The sequence below is a fragment of the Urocampus carinirostris genome, chromosome 15 (genome assembly GCF_059441175.1).
Source record: "Urocampus carinirostris isolate Australia breed hairy pipefish chromosome 15, RoL_Ucar_1.0, whole genome shotgun sequence".
Taxonomy (NCBI): Eukaryota; Metazoa; Chordata; class Actinopteri; order Syngnathiformes; family Syngnathidae; genus Urocampus; species Urocampus carinirostris.
In genome coordinates, this window is record NC_142363.1 from 32,519,554 (window position 1) to 32,537,644 (window position 18,091).

The 18,091-nt window shown below is 45.4% G+C and overlaps 1 protein-coding gene across 1 annotated transcript; it reads right to left on the reverse strand.

Annotated features, from left to right (window-relative positions):
* Positions 1–701: 701 nt before the first annotated feature.
* On the reverse strand, positions 702–17,555 carry ky (kyphoscoliosis peptidase). The gene is made up of 7 exons (XM_088355073.1): positions 17,511–17,555; positions 13,824–14,377; positions 10,263–10,377; positions 10,068–10,185; positions 7,334–7,525; positions 4,851–5,041; positions 702–3,142 (listed from the first exon to the last, which is right to left on the reverse strand). Exons 2-7 carry the CDS (start codon positions 14,355–14,357, stop codon positions 1,821–1,823), a joined length of 2,472 nt encoding a protein of 823 aa, XP_088211199.1. The 5' UTR covers positions 14,358–14,377; positions 17,511–17,555; the 3' UTR covers positions 702–1,820.
* Positions 17,556–18,091: the final 536 nt, after the last annotated feature.

An 18,091-nucleotide genomic window follows, 5' to 3' on the forward strand; every position in this document is an offset into this window, starting at 1 on the left:
GTCTTCATTGACTTGAAAAGCGCTATAGAAATGCAGACCATTTACCATTTAGCATCTTGATTATCCTCAAAACGTTTGGAGGCCGACTCCCTATTGGTGTGTGAGTGTGTGTGTGTGTGTGTGTGTGTGTGTGTGTGAATGGGTAAGTGTGAAGCACATTGTAAAGCGCTTTGGAGGTCTTCATTGACTTGAAAAGCGCTATAGAAATGCAGACCATTTAGCATTTTGATTATCCTCAAAACGTTTGGAGGCCGACTCCCTATTGGTGTGTGAGTGTGTGTGTGAATGGGTAAGTGTGAAGCACGTTGTAAAGCGCTTTGGGAGGTCTTCATTGACTTGAAAAGCGCTATAGAAATGCAGACCATTTACCATTTAGCATCTTGATTATCCTCAAAACGTTTGGAGGCCGACTCCCTATTGGTGTGTGAGTGTGTGTGTGTGTGTGTGTGTGTGTGTGTGTGTGTGTGAATGGGTAAGTGTGAAGCACATTGTAAAGCGCTTTGGAGGTCTTCATTGACTTGAAAAGCGCTATAGAAATGCAGACCATTTAGCATTTTGATTATCCTCAAAACGTTTGGAGGCCGACTCCCTATTGGTGTGTGAGTGTGTGTGTGAATGGGTAAGTGTGAAGCACATTGTAAAGCGCTTTGGGAGGTCTTCATTGACTTGAAAAGCACTATAGAAATGCAGACCATTTACCATTTAGCATCTTGATTATCCTCAAAATGTTTGGAGGCCGACTCCCTATCGGTGTGTGAGTGTGTGTGTGAATGGGTAAGTGTGAAGCACATTGTAAAGCGCTTTGGAGGTCTTCATTGACTTGAAAAGCGCTATAGAAATGCAGACCATTTACCATTTAGCATCTTGATTATCCTCAAAATGTTTGGAGGCCGACCCCCTATTGGTGTGTGAGTGTGTGTGTGAATGGGTAAGTGTGAAGCACATTGTAAAGCGCTTTGGGAAGTCTTCATTGATTTGAAAAGCGCTATATAAATGCAGACCATTTACCATTTAGCATCTTGATTATCCTCAAAATGTTCAGAGGCCGATCTTTCTTCCTTGCCAATAACAATCGTGTGGAGAAAGCGAGCGACGGGGGCTCCAGGGTTGCCCACTTTTGTAACACATGGTGATTAAATGTTCACGCCCCATGACCAAGCCTCTGGCTGATTGGTCCACGCTGTAGCCGATGCAGCGCCCTCCGGACAGAATGGGGCACGACACACACATTCTGACCCCCCAGGCGAGGTGATAAGTCATTGTTATCTGCACAGACTGAAACCAAAGATACATTCCAAAGCAAAGGCAGTTTACGACACCCTTCTGAAGAGTTGCACTCAAAGCTGAGGTCAAACTTATGACAAGTATTTTTAAGTATAAGTGGACTAACAGCATATAAAATAGTATACAACTTCAGTCCTAAGGCATCGTTTTATTGTGGTTTACTCCACGAATTCAGTATTCTGCTTCCAATTGGATTCTTGCCATAAAAACGTCATCACTGTCAGTTCCATTTCAGTCAACAGCATGCAGATAGCCCCCTCGTGAGCAACAAAAGCAAACCAGTTCATGGACCTTCAACTGGATCACCATGATATACCATTCCTGGGTACTCTGGTCCTCGAGTGGTGCCGCACCCCCTGCCTGACTTTTGAGGTTTCTCTGCTCCAATGCAGGTGATTCCAAGCTCCTTCCTGCTTTCTAACAGACTGATAATTAGTATAATCTGTGTTGAAGAATAGAAACCTTCACAATCATGCAGGACACGAGGCCCCCGAGGACCAGAGTGCCCAGGTCTGGTCGTATACACTGAAACACATTTACAACGGCTTCCTGATGTTGAAGGTCATCAAAATCGCCATGTCTCCGGAGTCTCCAGAATTAGCTGCCAGCTTGAGCTCCGCCAACCCTTCCCCAGTGAACACATCGCCCTCCCAGACCCGGCTTTTGTTCGACTTCAAGTCGGTCCGCCCGTGACCCACCACGCACACCCTCTGCGCCCCAGGGATCCTCACCCGGAAGCGGACCCAGGAACCGGCGTCCAGCAAGCCCACGCGGGGCTCGAAAAGCACGCAACCCTTTCTCCAGGCGGAGTAGACGCAAGGGAAAGGAAGTCCCGCTTGTTCGCAGATGTTCCTCAGCACAAAATCACACATGGGTTTGAACTCTCCACCCGGTGTGGTCCTGGCGTACAACCCCAGCCTGTAGGTCCCTGCCTCCGGCAGGGCAACACTCACCGTCACCTTGCTGTCATTGTAAGTACAGAAAAGATGTCTGGCCAGCGGGAAGACTGATGTTTTTGTCTCATCTGCCCAGTTCAGCGTGGTGTGAAGGTCCAAGTCTTGCTGGTTTTGGAAAGTAATGTTGCATTTGGCACGTGGCGTGCTCACCAGTGCCGCCGCGTGGCTGAATTTGGACAACCCTGCTTCGGAGGTGCGAGTTCCCGGCCCGCAAGCCGAGCTGATATTCGGAGGGAATAGCTCGTCTCGGGCAGCCACCTTCCCCTTGCAGTGCAGTAAGAAGTTTGCAGCGTTCTGGAACTTCACTTCTGTCTTTTCATAGTCACGTACAAAAACCGAAAGGCGGTAGAAGCCACGTGCAGGGCAGAGGACGTGGCAAGTCAAAAGCTCGGATTGAATCTGGGATACCGAGCAACGCTTTGTAATCGAAGCCTCCAGGTCTGGATGAACCAGTTCACAGAGCATCATCAGCGATCGGGACGTCCTCAACGTCAGTTTGAACCTTCCTTCTTCCACTTCTACCACCTCACTTCCCTGATTGCTACCTGCGACCCCTAGGGACACCGCCGCCGGCTGCAACCCCCACGACAGGTACGGGTTATCCGGGATCTCCTCGGTGGCTCTGGGTTCCTGGCATTCCACTGTGAAGGAGCACACCCAACTCAAGGGATTGGTGGAGCTCTCGGGCCTGGCGTACAGCCTCAGGTTGTAGATGCCGCTGGTGGGTGGTAGCAGCTGGAGGTTCATGCTGCGTTGGGAGACCGTCAAGAGGCCGAAGGAAGAGTGGCTGCTCTCCTTCTGTTCCGTCGTGCCGCAGTGGAGAAAGTCCTGGTGCGGCGTGATCTCGTAGGTAAAGGTCACAGGGCGGGAGAAGCCTAAGGATATGTTGGCCTCGCCTTCATCTGGGGATAAAAGTTGGAGAGGAGATAGGAGGTCATGTTAGATCATAGAAAGTGAGCCGTTTGAGAGCCGGCTCTCTTGAATGAGTTGAGCCGGAAAAGCCGGTTCTCTAAAAAGAGACAGACTTTCTTTCACTCCACAACTATCACGGAATGATGCATGATGGGAAATCCAACATAATAGTTCGTAATATAATGCATCAAAGCAAGTGAGCCGTTTGAGAGCCGGCTCTCTTGAATGAATTGAGCCGGAAAAGCCGGTTCTCTAAAAAGAGACGGACTTTCTTTCACTCCACAACTATCACGGAATGATGCATGATGGGAAATCCAACATAATAGTTCGTAATATAATGCATCAAAGCAAGTGAGCCGTTTGAGAGCCGGTGTTATGCCGAGAAATGCATCCCTGCCGAGAATTGCATCCCCTGTCACTTAGAGAAGCGCAAGAGACAAACAAGCTGCAGGTTGAAATATGTCAATTTGATGTTGCCAAAGCCAGGTGCCTCCAACAAAGACACTGTACTTGTATTTATTTCTCTCTCTCTCTTTCTTTCTTTTCCACCCTTTTTCTCCCACTCTCTCTCTGTCTCTTTCACTCTCTGTGTCTCTCTTTTTCTCTTCCTTTTGTTGCTCTTTGTTTACTCTCCTTCTCTTTTTCTCTTTCTCTCTATCTTTCTCTCTCTTTGTCTTTTTCTTCCTTTCTTTCTCTGTTGGTTTCACTGTCATTCTCTTGCTTTCTTTCTCTTTCTCTCTCTTTTACTCTCTTCCTCTTTTACTCCTTCTCTCTCTGTCTCTCTCTTTCTTTTCCACCCCTTTTCTGCCACTCTCTCTCTGTCTCTTTCAATCTCTGTGTCTCTTCCTTTGTTGCTCTTTGTCTCTTTCTCTCTTTTAAGAGAAGCGCAAGAGGAAAATGATCTGTAGTTTTAAATATTTCCACCGGATGTCACCAAAGCCAGTTAACACTTGCAAAAACAATTGTGGTAGTGTTTCTCCATTTTATTTCTTTATTTATTTCTCCCTCTTTTTCTTTCTCCTGTTCACTCCCTTTTTCTCTATTTCTCTCTCACTCTCTAACTCTTTTTTTTTCCTCTGTCTTGCTCTCTTCCTATTTTCTCTCCCTAATTTACTCTTTAATTCTCTTTCTTTTTATTTTTCTCTTTCTTTCTCAACCTCTTTCTTTCCCTTTTTTGACCCCTCTCTCTCTCTCTCTCTCTCTCTCTCTCTCTCTCTCTCTCTCTCTCTCTCTCTCTCTCTTTCTCTCTTCTACCCCTTTTCTCCCACTCTGTGTCTGTCTTTTTTCTCTTCCTTTGTTGCTCTTTGTCTCTTTCTCTCTCTGTCTTTTAACTTCTTTTCCTCTAACTTCCTTTTTTCCTTTTCTCTCTTTTTTTTTCTCTCATCCTACCCTTCACGCTTTCTTTTCTCTTTTCTCTCCTTCTGTCTTTCTATTTCTCTTTGGATTTCTTTCTTCCTCTCCCTTTCTTTTTCCCCTCTCTCTTTTGTTTTTCACGCTCTTTCCCCCTCTCTCTCGTTCTTTCTTTGTCCCGCCCTCTCTCCTTTTCCCTCCCTCTTTCTCTTATTTCTTTATCTCTCTTTTTCTTTCTCTTTAACCTATCAGTCCGGCCCCCGACAGAACGTTTGTTCTATGGCGTGGCCCCCCGAGTTCAAATGACTTTGACACCCCTGCCTTGAAGGATTAGTGTGTTGGACTGACCGGTCACTAGGTGGCAGTGATGAGGTTGGAGGAGCTTGAGTCCCATTGAGAAGAAGGCAGAAGTCTTGAAGACTCTCCTCTCAAACTCTTCCAGGGCGAGGGGCGATTCCAGAAGCTGCCAAGTCTCCTCGTCGGGAAAGTGCGACTCGATAAACTCTTCGGGGTCCGTCAGGAAGTAGAAGTCATCGAACCTGGAACCCAAAGACGCCGACTCGGCTGCTTACATGCGACACGCGGGCCTCATGTGGCCCGTGAGACGAAAAATGAGAGGCAGTTTGAAATATGTCCACTCTTAAAGAAACTGTACAGTAGTTCTTTCTCTATCTCTCTTTTTCTTTACCTCTCTTTTTTTGCCCTCCTTCTTCTCTCTGATACTCTCTCTCTACTCCCTCTTTTTTCTCTATCTCTTCTTGGACTCTCTTTCATTTCTCTTTCTCTATCACTCTCATCTCTTTACCTCTCTTTTTTTGCCCTTCTTCTCTCTGATACTCTCTCTCTACTCCCTCTTTTTTCTCTATCTCTTTTTTGACTCTCTTTCATTTCTCTTTCTCTATCACTCTCATCTCTTTCTCTCTCTTTTTTTGCCCTCCTTCTCTCTGATACTCTCTCTCTACTCCCTCTTTTTTCTCTATCTCTTCTTGGACTCTCTTTCATTTCTCTTTCTCTATCATTCTCTTTTTCTTTACCTCTCTTTTTTCTCCTCCTTCTTCTCTCTGATACTCTTTCTCTACTCCCTCTTTTTTCTCTATCTCTTTTTTGACTCTCTTTCATTTCTCTTTCTCTATCACTCTCATCTCTTTACCTCTCTTTTTTGCCCTCCTTCTCTCTGATACTCTCTCTCTACTCCCTCTTTTTTCTCTATCTCTTCTTGGACTCTCTTTCATTTCCCTTTCTCTATCACTCTCATCTCCTTTTCTCTCTTTTTTTGCCCTCCTTCTTCTCTCTGATACTCTCTCTCTCTACTCCCTCTTTTTTCTCTATCTCTTTTTTGACTCTCTTTCATTTCTCTTTCTCTATCACTCTCATCTCTTTCTCTCTCTTTTTTTGCCCTCCTTCTCTCTGATACTCTCTCTCTACTCCCTCTTTTTTCTCTATCTCTTCTTGGACTCTCTTTCATTTCTCTTTCTCTATCACTCTCATCTCTTTTTATCTCTTTTTTTGCCCTCCTTCTCTCTGATACTCTCTCTCTACTCCCTCTTTTTTTCTCTATCTCTTCTTTGACTCTCTTTCATTTCTCTTTCTCTATCTTTCTCTCCTCTATTTATATCTCTCATTCTGATTTTCTCTCTTTTGCCCCTTTTTGTCTCTCCGTCTTGCTGCTTCTCTCTCTACTTTTCTTTCTCTCCCTCTCTTTGTATCTTTATCTCTGCATCTCTTTCTGTCTCTCTCTCTCACACGCCCTCTCTTTCGCTCATCTTTCTCTCCTCATCTTTTTTTCTCATTCTTTTCTTAATATCTCATTCTCTCTAATCTCTCTTTCTCTGTCATTTTTTTATTTCGCTCTCTTTGTCACGCCCTTTCTCTCTTTTTTTCTGTCACTCTCTACTCTCTCTCTCTCTCTGTATCCGTCTCTTTTGTTCTCTTTCTCTCACACTCTATCTTTGTTCTTTCCGAAACTGTAATTTTTATCTTTTTCTATCTGTTTCTCTATTTCTCCCTTTCTCTTTTTGTCTCTCTCCTTGTCTCTCTTAATTTCTCTCTTTGTTGCTTTCTCCCTCTTTCTCTCTCTGTCTCTCTATTTGTGTGTTTTTTTCCTCTGTCTTACTTGTCTCTCTTTGACTTTCTCTTTTTTTCTCCCCTTTCTCTCTTTCTCTCTCTCCATCTATCTCTTCCGTTGTCTCTCTCTCTCTTTTATATTATCATCGTTCTCTTTTATCTTTCCTTCTCTTGCAATTGTTCTTTTTGTCTTTCCCCCTTCTCTCTTTGTTTCACTCTTTTATCTCTCTTGCTCCTTCCCCCTCTTTCTTTCTTTCTTTCTTTCTTTCTTTCTTTCTTTCTCCTTCATCTCTTTCTCCTTTATTATAGTAGTTTGCCATTTTCTTTTTGTCTTTCTCCCCTTCTCTCTCTGCTTCACTATTTTTACCTCTCTTGCTCTTTCCCTTTCTTTCTTTCACTCTTTCTTGTTTTACTTTTACTTTCTTTCTTTCACTATTTCTTTCTTTCTTTCTTTTTTCTTTCTTTCTTTCTTTCACCATTTTATTCGTTCACTCTTTCTTTCTCTCTTACTTTCACTCTTTCTCTTTCTTTCTTTCTTTTTCTATTTATTTCTTTCTTTCTTTTTTTCTTTACCTCCTTTCTTTCGTTCTTACTTTCTTTTGTCACTTTTCCCTCTCTTTTTCCCTTTAATATAGTAGTCTGGAGAGTTTCATTTCTCTACCACGTAGCCCCTGAGCTCAAGCAAATTTGACAACCCCGTCTCTAATATGCCTTTAAACCAAACTAGCCCAGCGGCGGTACAACTTTCAGGTTTTCCCCTCTCGGACCTTTTGACGAAGCTCTCGCGTTCCATGTCCACTCGTCCGGCTCCCCAGCAGGCGTCCATCAGGAACCACTGTCCTTCCAAGAGCACGGCGTTCCACAGGTGATCCGACTTCACGTCCTTCAGGCTCTGACCCTGCCGGTAGCCGATACCCTTGCTGTGACCCGCCACCTCTCGGCACTCCACGCCCACCAGCCTGTCCGAAACAGACAGAGCAAAAACGTCTGAGACCGAGTCTGTTCACCCGATCTCCATCTTGGAAATCGCCGGGGGTGAAGATCCAAACGCGTTTTCATTGTGAGTCTATGAAAAAGTCAGTTAAAAGCATTGCGCTTTGGAATATGACTCGCTGGTATGCCCATCCATCCATCCATCCATCCATCCATTATCTTCCGATTATCCGGGGTCGGGTCGCAGAGGCAGCAGCCTTAAAAGGGAAGCCCAGACGTCCCTATCCCCAGCCACCTCCTCCAGCTCATCCGACGGTATCCTGAGGCGTTCCCAAGCCAGCCCAGAGACATAGTCTCTCCAGCGTGTCCTGGGTCGCCCCCGGGGCCTCCTGCTGGTGGGACATGCCCAGAACACCTCCTGGGGGAGGCGTCCAGGAGGCAGGAGATGCCCGAGCCACCTCAACTGGCTCCTCTCAATGCGGAGGAGCAGTGGCTCTACACAGAGTCCCTCCCGGATTACTGAGCTTCTCACCTTGTCTCTAAGGGAGAACCCAGACACCCTTGTCTCTGGGATCGTGTTCTTTCTGTCATGACCCAAAATTCATGACCATAGGTGAGGGTAGGAACGAAGATCGACCGGTAGATCGAGAGCTTTGCCTTTCAGCTCAGCTCCCTCTTGACCACGACGGACCGGTACAGGGTCGGAATGACGGCGGACGCTGCACCGACCCGTCTGTCGATCTCCCGTTATGGATGGATGGACTCGCTGGCATGCCATCCATCTATCCATCCATCCATTCCTTCTGCTAAGACCAGACGTCCCTATCCCCAATTACCTCCTCCAGCTCATCCGACGGGATCCTGAGATGTTCCTAAGCCAGCCGAGATATATAGTCTCTCCAGCGTCTCCTGGGGCCTCCTGCCGGTGGGACATGCCCGGAACACCTCCTGAGGGAGGCGTCCAGGAGGCATCCTTATCAGATGCCTGAGCCACCTCAACTGGCTCCTCTCAATGCGGAGGAGCAGTGGCTCTACACAGGGTCCCTCCCGGATGACTGAGCTTCTCACCTTGTCTCTAAGGGAGAACCCAGACACCCTTGTCTCTGGGATCGTGTTCTTTCGGTCATAACCCAAAGTTTATGACTATAGGTGAGGGTAGGAATGTAGATCGACCGGTAGAGCTTTACCTTTCGGCTCAGCTTCCTCTTGACCACGACGGACCAGTACTGGGTCCGAATGACGGAAGACGCTGCACCGACCCGTCTGACGATCACCCGTTATAGATGGATGGATGGATGGACTCCCTGGCATGCCATCCATCCATCCATCCATTATCTTCCGCTAAGACCAGACGTCCCTATCCCCAGTTACCTCCTCCAGCTCATCCAACGGGATCCCGAGGTGTTCCCAAGCCAGCCGAGAGACATAGTCCCTCCAGCGTCTCCTGGGGCCTCCTGCCGGTGGGACATGCTCGGAACACCTCCCGAGGGAGGCGTCCAGGAGGCATCCTTATCAGATGCCCGAGCCAACTCAACTGGCTCCTCTCAATGCGAAGGAGCAGTGGCTCTACATAGAGAACCCAGACACCCTTGTCTCTGGGATCGTGTTCTTTCGGTCATGACCCAAAGTTCATGACCATATGTGAGGGTAGGAACGAAGATCGACCGGTAGATCGAGAGTTTTGCCTTTCGGCTCAGCTCCCTCTTGACCACGACGGACCAGTACAGGGTCCGAATGATGGAAGACGCTGCATCGACCTGTCTGTCGATCTCCCGTTATGGATGGATGGATGGATGGATGGACTCCCTGGCATGCCATCCATCCATCCATGGATGGACTCCCTGGCATGCCATCCATCCATCCATCCATTATCTTCCGCTAAGACCAGACGTCCCTATCCCCAGTTACCTCCTCCAGCTCATCCGACGGGATCCCGAGGTGTTACGAAGCCAGCCGAGAGACATAGTCCCTCCAGCGTCTCCTGGGGCCTCCTGCCGGTGGGACATGCTAGGGACACATCCCGAGGGAGGCGTCCAGGAGGCATCCTTATCAGATGCCTGAGCCACCTCAACTGGCTCCTCTCAATGCGGAGGAGCAGTGGCTCTACACAGGGTCCCTCCCAGATGACTGAGCTTCTCACCTTGTCTCTAAGGGAGAACCCAGACACCCTTGTCTCTGGGATCGTGTTCTTTCAGTCATAACCCAAAGTTCATGACCATAGGTGAGGGTAAAAACGTAGATCGAGAGCTTTGCCTTACGGCTCAGCTCCCTCTTCACCACGACGGACCGGTACAGAGTCCGAATGTCGGCAGAAGCTGCAACGACCCGTCTGTCGATCTCCCGTTATGGATGGATGGATGGATGGACTCGCTGGCATGCCGATTCTTCCAATTGCTACTCAGTGAGACCACATTGGATCAAGTCAACATTAAATTACAGAGTCAAGTCTTGAATAATGATGTCTCATTGACCAAGCATGAACCTCTCAGGTTATCCACCTCAATTGGGTGAATCGTTCGATCTGATGAAGTCCTAAGAACTTAGTCTATCGCTAAGAGAAATCGTCACCTGCACATTTCCATGCATAGACCCGAGTAGCCGCTACAAACTCCGCGGCCCGTCGCGATCACTTCCTCCGGCGAGCACAGCTTCTCCGATCGTCCCAGGAAGCCGCTAATATCATACTCTGTCGACAGAGACATCGGTTCTTCTGAATTTTTTAAAAAAAAGGACCGAGCGGACAGGAGTCGGACTAACACTCACCGATGTTGTAACAGAGCCAAACCCAGATGGCACGGATTTTCTCCAGTTCGTTCTTGGCAATGCTCGCGATGTTCTGGATGATTGTCGGAACGTCGTAGACACGCTTTTCTTTAAGCTGGAACGCAAACAACGAGAAAAAAATGTGAAGTATTTTTGTCAGATGAGAGAAAGAATCAAAAATTTTCAATCAAGAGGTTTCAACTGGAGGGAGTGGTGGAACTGTGTACCACTGCGTCTACCATGCCTACCATTGAGTGCTTCAACAGCATAGCCGGTCGGGTCATTGCCATTGTTACATCAGGTTTGCTTTTTTGGGGTTCTTGTTTCTAGTTTTATTGCGTAGTGCCATGTTACATACTGCTCCTTTGGAAGGTAATCATATTGGAAAAAAGTCCATGAAGTCCAGAAAAGATTGGAGTTATCTTGCGCAGCTCATCCACAAAGTAGATCGGCCAGGGATCAACACCTATTTGTGTAATTGGCTCCTTGACTTCCTCACAGGGAGACCACAGGTAGGTCAGGTCAGCAGCTCGTTCGTTCGTTGGGGTTGTCCATCGATTCGATGATGACCATCTTCTTTTATTTGTGAGTCTGCTGATGTTTGAACAGTCCGATCCTGGATTGTGGTCGGAGACTCAGGTAAAACAGGATACCTGCGCAATGACGTTTTTTAAAGTGGCGTAAGGGGTGCGCTTTCCCCAACGCCACTATCTTGATTGTAAAGAAGATGGTTCCAGTGGCAAGGGAGACCCTAGACGACCGGCATCTTTCTACAACTGCAGGCGGCTAACAAGATTCAGGTCTGTAGGAAACCGCCTCAAAGCGTGCCGCCACCAGCTTTTGGGATCACTCTTAGTCTGGACTCTACCCTTCGACCTGTTCGGCTTGGGTAACCCTACCAGGAGTACGAGACTCCCGCCGACATAGCTCTAGGGGTCATGGAGACGCGCAAAGTGCCCCACCACGATAAGGTGGTGATCCGTCGGGACACCAGGTCAGCAGCATAACCTCCAGAACCATCATAATGAATATAGGTGCGTTCCAGGGCAGTGTGCTGAGCCCCCTCTGCTTCATTCTGCTGACCCACAACTGCACGCCAACCTCCAGCTCCAACCACGGACAACACAACCTACTGGAGTGAAGTTATCAGGCTGGCTCAGTGTTGTAAAGACAACAATCTCCACCTGAATCACGATCAGACCACGGTGAATGTTGTAGACCTCAGTAAAGGCAACACCGGGCATGCCCCACTTATGATCAACAGTGCTGCAGTAGATCGGGTGATCAGTATCAAGTTCATGGGTATGCATATCAGAGAGGACCTGTCCTGGAGTTATGAGACCACATCCCTGACAAGAAAAGCCCTTTACTTTCTCCGCAAACTTAGGAGAACATGTTACATGTCATGTTCTCATTCTACAGTGGCACCATGGAAAGCATACTGACCAGCTGCACTACTGTGTGGTATGGGACCTACAGCATGCCCTGCCGACTGCACCACATCGTGAGAACAGCGGTAAAGGGTCAGTGGTGTCTCCTGGATGTCTACAACTCCCGCCTCATCCGCAAAGCTGCCATGATTACAGGTGACCTTACTCACCCGTCTCACAGCTTCTTCAACCTCCTGCCATCAGGGGAAAGACTGCAGAGTCTCTGAGACAGAACCAGCAGGCTCAAGGACAGCTTATTCCATCCGGCTTTCAGGACCCTGAGCTTTCTCATTGCCCTACCTCTCCAGTCCTTCTGCTTTACACAAAATCAATGCAGAACTCCAATATTCAGAGTCCATCTAATACTTTTCAAATTTTATTCTGAACCTTATTCATTTTTGTATGCTTCTTGTTTTTACCTAATTGTTATTTGTGTCTTTTATATTATTTATTATTAGGTAAACCGTACATTTTGATATTTAATTTCCGACACTACCTTTCTGACCTCCTTCATATTGCCAAGCCATCTCTCACCCTCAGATCTCCGTCCTCCCTCCATCTCACTGTATCCTTTGCCCATCTCAGTTCCATTGAGAGCAGAGCTTTCAGCCGCTCTGCCTCCCAGTTCTGGAACTCATTACAGCCCGACCTCCAAAATTCCGCTAACCTGTTCACCTTTAAATCCAGACTCAAAACCCGTCTCTTCCCACTTGTTCATTGATAATAAACTGCTTCACATACCTCCCCCTTCCTTTTTTTGATCTTTAATGTTTTTGATTTTTCTATTTATTTCTTGTTTGTTTTATTCTACTTTTATTGAAGTTTTATTTTCAGGGTGCAGTGACCTTGGGGGTCCTGAAAGGCGTTTTGAAATAAAATGTATTACTATTGGGGCACGCAGTGGTTAGCACGTGTGCGGCACAGTTCTGAGGTTGTGAGATCAAACCTCCTGTGTGGAGTTTGCATGCTCTCCCCGGGCACTCCGGTTTCATCCCACATTCCAATGTCAGGTTAATTGGTGTAAAGTGGGCTTAAACAAGTTCCACAAAAGGTGTGTATTTCTAAACCAGATGGTATCACGTTTCTGTTTCAAATATTGGGCGTTTCTTTCTTTCTTTCTTTGTTCTGCTTAAATAAATGCAGTTTGCTGGGGGAAGGGGCCCCCAGAGTTAGGAGCGCGACCAAGGAGATGGACCTAAGTTCCTCCTCTCCTGGCCCCTCCCCCTCTCCTACTAGAAGTTGTAACAAGTCGAATGCCTGGAGTATCTTTTTTAGCGATTAGCCAACTTAAATTAGCTCTCCCATAACATCTAAGACACGGGTGTCAAACAGGCGGCCCGCGGGCCGGATCAGGCCCGCTAAGGGATTGAATCCGGCCCGCTTCAGAGAAGCGCAAGAGAAAAACGAGCCGCAGGTTGAAATATGTCCACTTGATGTTGCCAAAGCCAGGTGCCTCTCACAAACGCTGTACTTGGATTTTTCTCTTTCTTTGTTCTTCTTTCTCTCTGTCTTTTTACCTTCTTTTGCTCTCTTCCTTTTTCATTTTGTCTCTTTTCTCTCTCTCTCTCTCACTTGCTTTCTCCCTCTCTCTTTCCTACTTCTGTCCTTCTCTCTTTGTATTTCTCTTTGGATTTCGTACTTTCTCTCTTTTTTCCCCTTCTCTTTTTCTCATTTCATCTCTTTTGTTTCTCTGTCTCTCCCTCTTTCGCTCTCTTTTTTCTCTCTCCCTCTCTCCCTTTCTCTTTTTCTTTGTCCTACCCTCTCTACTTCTCTCTCCCTCTTTTTCCCTTATTCCTTTTTATCTTTTTTTCTTTCTCATCTACTAGTCCGGCCCCCGAGAGAATGATTGTTCCATCGTGCGGCCCCCCAGTTAAAATGAGTTTGACACCCCTGATCTAAGAGGTTGATTTAGACCCCACAATTGGCCGGTCTAAATTGTCCCTAGGTGTGACTGAGTGAGCGAATTGTCTGTCCCTGAGTGCCCTGTGATTCGCTGTCAACCAGTTCAGGGTGTCCCCTGCCCACTGCCCGTAGACAGCTGGGATGGGCTCCAGCACCCCCGTGACCCTACTGAGGATAAGCGGTGCAGATAATGGATGGATGGATTACTATTAGAGTACATGCATTTTACCTCCGCCCCGGTCCTGATGACATGCGAATCCAGCTGGTGGAAAACATCAGAATTCGTAAACAGATCTCTCTTCTTCTTCCGCCTCCCCACCGCCACGGTTGCCGTAAACTTGTTCCCGATCTCCGCCTTGGGTTTGAGGTTCTTCTGCGGTTCCTCGGCCCTCAGGGCGCTCTTCTTCACCACCGTGATGCCCCTGGAGGCGCTCTCGGACGACAATTGCCTCTTGGCCGTCGGACGCTGGTCCTCCGCCTCCACCGCCAGTTTCTCGAACACGTCCCGGCGGGAAAGGACGCCGCGTTGAGGAGCTTGGATGTTCTCCAGGGGGGTTTGAGGAACGTTCTCCGCCGCCTTGACACGGCCCGCTAAAATCCCCACAAATGTAACGGCGCTCGGCGGGCTTAAGACGGGATTTGGGGGATGCCCGCGGAGCTCCAGGGCTTTCACCTGGATGCGCCCCGCCTGGCCCGGCTCGTCCTGCGGGGGGGAGCGGGAGAAAGGGAAGGAGAACTTCTGGATTCCGACCTCTGCCGACATTACGCGGAAATCATCATGACCTAGAGGGAGACATTGAGATCAGTTTATTTTGTCAATAACATTTCTTTCTTTTCTTTTTTTCTGGCTTTTTTCTAAATTTTTCCTTCTTTTTTTTCTCTTCCTTTTGTTTCTTTTTTTCTCAGCTTTTCACTACTTTTTCATTTTGGTATTTTTTTCTTTTTTGTTCTATTTCCCCCTTCTTTTAGGTCATTTTGTGCATCATTTTACATGATATTTGGTCATGTTGGGATGAAAGAAGCAAAAACAACCCGAAGAGCCGTTTAAGACCCGAAAGAGCCGGTTCCTTTGAGTGAGCCGAGCTGAAGAAGCCGGTTCTCGACAAACTCTACTAACTTTACTCAACTTCGTTCTACTTCGACTCGACTTCAAAATACCGCATTTGGGACACAACGTCGGGGGAACCTGTGTATTTTGACCTTCATGCACTGTAACTTTGACTTAAGTCGCTTCTTAATTAGTCATTTGGAGCCCTGATTTTTGTGCGCCGGCTCGATTTTCTTGTGCGCTGAGAACTTCTTTACTTCTGTCTGTGTCTGTCTGTCTTTCTGTCCATACATCTGTCTGTCCGTCTGTCTGTTTGTCTGTCTGTCTCTTTCACTCTTTCTTACACTCTTTCTTTCATTGTTCTTTCTTTCTATTTTTTCTTTCTTTCACTCTTTCTTTCTATTTTTTCTTTCTTTCACTCTTTCTTTCACATTTTCTTTCTTTCACTCTTTCTTTATATCTTTCTTTCTTTTTTCTTTTTTCTTAATTTCTTTCTTTCTTTACTTCTTTACTTCTTTACTTCTTTACTTCTTTACTTCTTTACTTCTGTCTGTCTGTCTGTCTGTCTCTTTGTCTGTCTGTCCGTCTGTCTGTTTGTCTGTCTGTCTCTTTCACTCTTTCTTACACTCTTTCTTTCATTGTTCTTTCTTTCCATTTTTTCTTTCTTTCACTCTTTCTTTCTATTTTTTCTTTCTTTCACTCTTTCTTTCACATTTTCTTTCTTTCACTCTTTCTTTATATCTTTCTTTCTTTTTTCTTTTTTCTTAATTTCTTTCTTTCTTTACATCTTTACTTCTTTACTTCTTTACTTCTGTCTGTCTGTCTGTCTGTCTCTTTGTCTGTCTGTCCGTCTGTCTGTTTGTCTGTCTGTCTCTTTCACTCTTTCTTACACTCTTTCTTTCATTGTTCTTTCTTTCTATTTTTTCTTTCTTTCACTCTTTCTTTCTATTTTTTCTTTCTTTCACTCTTTCTTTCACATTTTCTTTCTTTCACTCTTTCTTTATATCTTTCTTTCTTTTTTCTTTTTTCTTAATTTCTTTCTTTCTTTACTTCTTTACTTCTTTACTTCTTTACTTCTTTACTTCTTTACTTCTGTCTGTCTGTCTGTCTGTCTCTTTGTCTGTCTGTCCGTCTGTCTGTTTGTCTGTCTGTCTCTTTCACTCTTTCTTACACTCTTTCTTTCATTGTTCTTTCTTTCCATTTTTTCTTTCTTTCACTCTTTCTTTCTATTTTTTCTTTCTTTCACTCTTTCTTTCACATTTTCTTTCTTTCACTCTTTCTTTATATCTTTCTTTCTTTTTTCTTTTTTCTTAATTTCTTTCTTTCTTTACATCTTTACTTCTTTACTTCTTTACTTCTGTCTGTCTGTCTGTCTGTCTCTTTGTCTGTCTGTCCGTCTGTCTGTTTGTCTGTCTGTCTCTTTCACTCTTTCTTACACTCTTTCTTTCATTGTTCTTTCTTTCTATTTTTTCTTTCTTTCACTCTTTCTTTCACATTTTCTTTCTTTCACTCTTTCTTTATATCTTTCTTTCTTTTTTCTTTTTTCTTAATTTCTTTCTTTCTTTACTTCTTTACTTCTGTCTGTCTGTCTGTCTGTCTCTTTGTCTGTCTGTCCGTCCGCCCGTCTGTCTGTCCCTCTTTCTTTCACTCTTTCTTTCTTTCTTTCTCGAAACAGGAAATGGAGTTGTAGTTTTTCCTTGCCCTCATGTAGGTTTTAGATCAGGGGATGGTGTCATAATAGTCTGTGGTGTGTGTGCAGCCCTTTGAGACTCCTTGCGATAAAGGGCGTTGCAAAAACACATGACTTGACTTGACTCATCTAAAAGCTTTTCTCTCTGGTCTCCTTGCACCTTCAGAATCCATTGATATCTCCTCTCCTCATTTGGAGAGACTACTAAAGTTGTGAAAATTAACCGTGTAGAAACGCCACAAGGTCGTCCTTCTCACGCTTGAGATCCACCGTGTCTTCGTGCGATTTATAAGACTCGGGTTCTCGGTGACATTGATGAATCGCCGATCAAATGGTTTCTATTCGTAACTCTTAATGACGGCGAAGATAGAACTCATTAGTCTCAATCCGAATTTACGGCGGATCGTTTTCATTTTCATCAAAAAGTCGGATATAGTGTCACCATTTTGTCATTATTTGTACAACAAAGTATGCAAATGCTGTTTTCAATTTATGTTGAATTCGCTACATCAACATTAAACAAAGATGCTAAATGAGAATCGTTCTTGCTTCTTTTATCCTTATCTTTTTCCTTTCTTTCTCTTTCCCTTTCTTTCTTTCTTTCTTTGTTTCCATTTTTTCTTTCTTTCTTTCTTCCTTTATTTTTTCTTTCTTTCTTTTTTTCCTTTTTTTTAAAACTTTTTTACTTCTCTCTGTCTGCCTGTCTGTCTGTCTCTCTGTCTGTCCGTCACTCTTTCTTTCTATTTTTTCTTTCTATTTTGTCTTTCTTTCACTCTTTCTTTATTTTTGTCTTTTTTGTCTTTTTTTGTTTTTTTCTTTCTTTCTTTCTTTCTTTTTTTACTTCTTTACATCTTTACGTCTGTCTGTCTGTCTGTCTGTCTGTCTCTCTTTCTTTCTTTTTTTCTTTCTTTCTTTCTCTCTTTCTCTCTTTGTTTCTTTCTACTCCCAATAATTCACCCGGTAATAGCATAGTAACAACATAGTAAGTAGCACAAGCCAAGTTGGTATTCCACAAATACACACAAAGGCGAGTAGCCAAAAAGTAGCTTTCAGCACGAATAAGGTCAGAGAAACCTTGACGTAGACCCCTAAAACGAGGGAATCTACGGAAAGAGGTAAAAAACCGATTTGTAATCCGCCCGGCGACTGCTCGGTCCACGGGCACGACGTGTACTCACCCCGGATCCGATCTGAAATGCCAGTGGAGAGCGCGGCATAGAGTCGTTTCCCCGTCTAGTTAGCTAGCCACAGTTGGCAGGAGGCTTATATAGCCTGCCGGGACCCGGGCCCCAGAATAACGGGACTAAAAATACAACAAAGGGGCAGCCAATGGGGGGCCCGGACCCCGCAGGCACATTTGTGTTTGTGTGTCGGAAAAGTAATCGGATAGAGTTACTCGCTACTTCTCTCAAAAAGTAACTGGATGACTCTATGGCAGGGGTCGCTCACTCAATGGACCCCAGGGGCCACCTGAGCGAGGGTCCGGGTGAGGTGGGGCCACTAGAAAATATTTGACTGTTTTCAAATATTGTTTTTAATTAGAATCAAAATCAATCGATTTATAATGAATAGAGCCACTAGGGTTGCACTTAAAGGGGCAGTGTGTATTAATCAGTGCCTCCTAGTGGTAAAAAATCCAATTCATTGAAAAAAAAAATGCAATTGCCCCCCCCCTGATGCCTTTGTACTTATTTATACAATTTACATGCAAATGTGAATAAAAACAACATTTTACTTTTTCTCCTTTTTGCAAAAATCT

What these genes read in the sequence shown, in the direction of transcription:
- ky (XM_088355073.1), bottom strand. Translation starts at nt 14,357, where the DNA reads ATGTCGGCAGAGGTCGGAATCCAGAAGTTCTCCTTCCCTTTCTCCCGC. An exon ending in CTATGCATGGAAATGTGCAG is followed by an intron (nt 7,526 to 10,067) that starts GTGACGATTTCT and finishes TGTTTCGGACAG; the next exon opens with GCTGGTGGGCGTGGAGTGCC. An exon ending in CGCGAGAGCTTCGTCAAAAG is followed by an intron (nt 5,042 to 7,333) that starts GTCCGAGAGGGG and finishes TTTGGGTTCCAG; the next exon opens with GTTCGATGACTTCTACTTCC.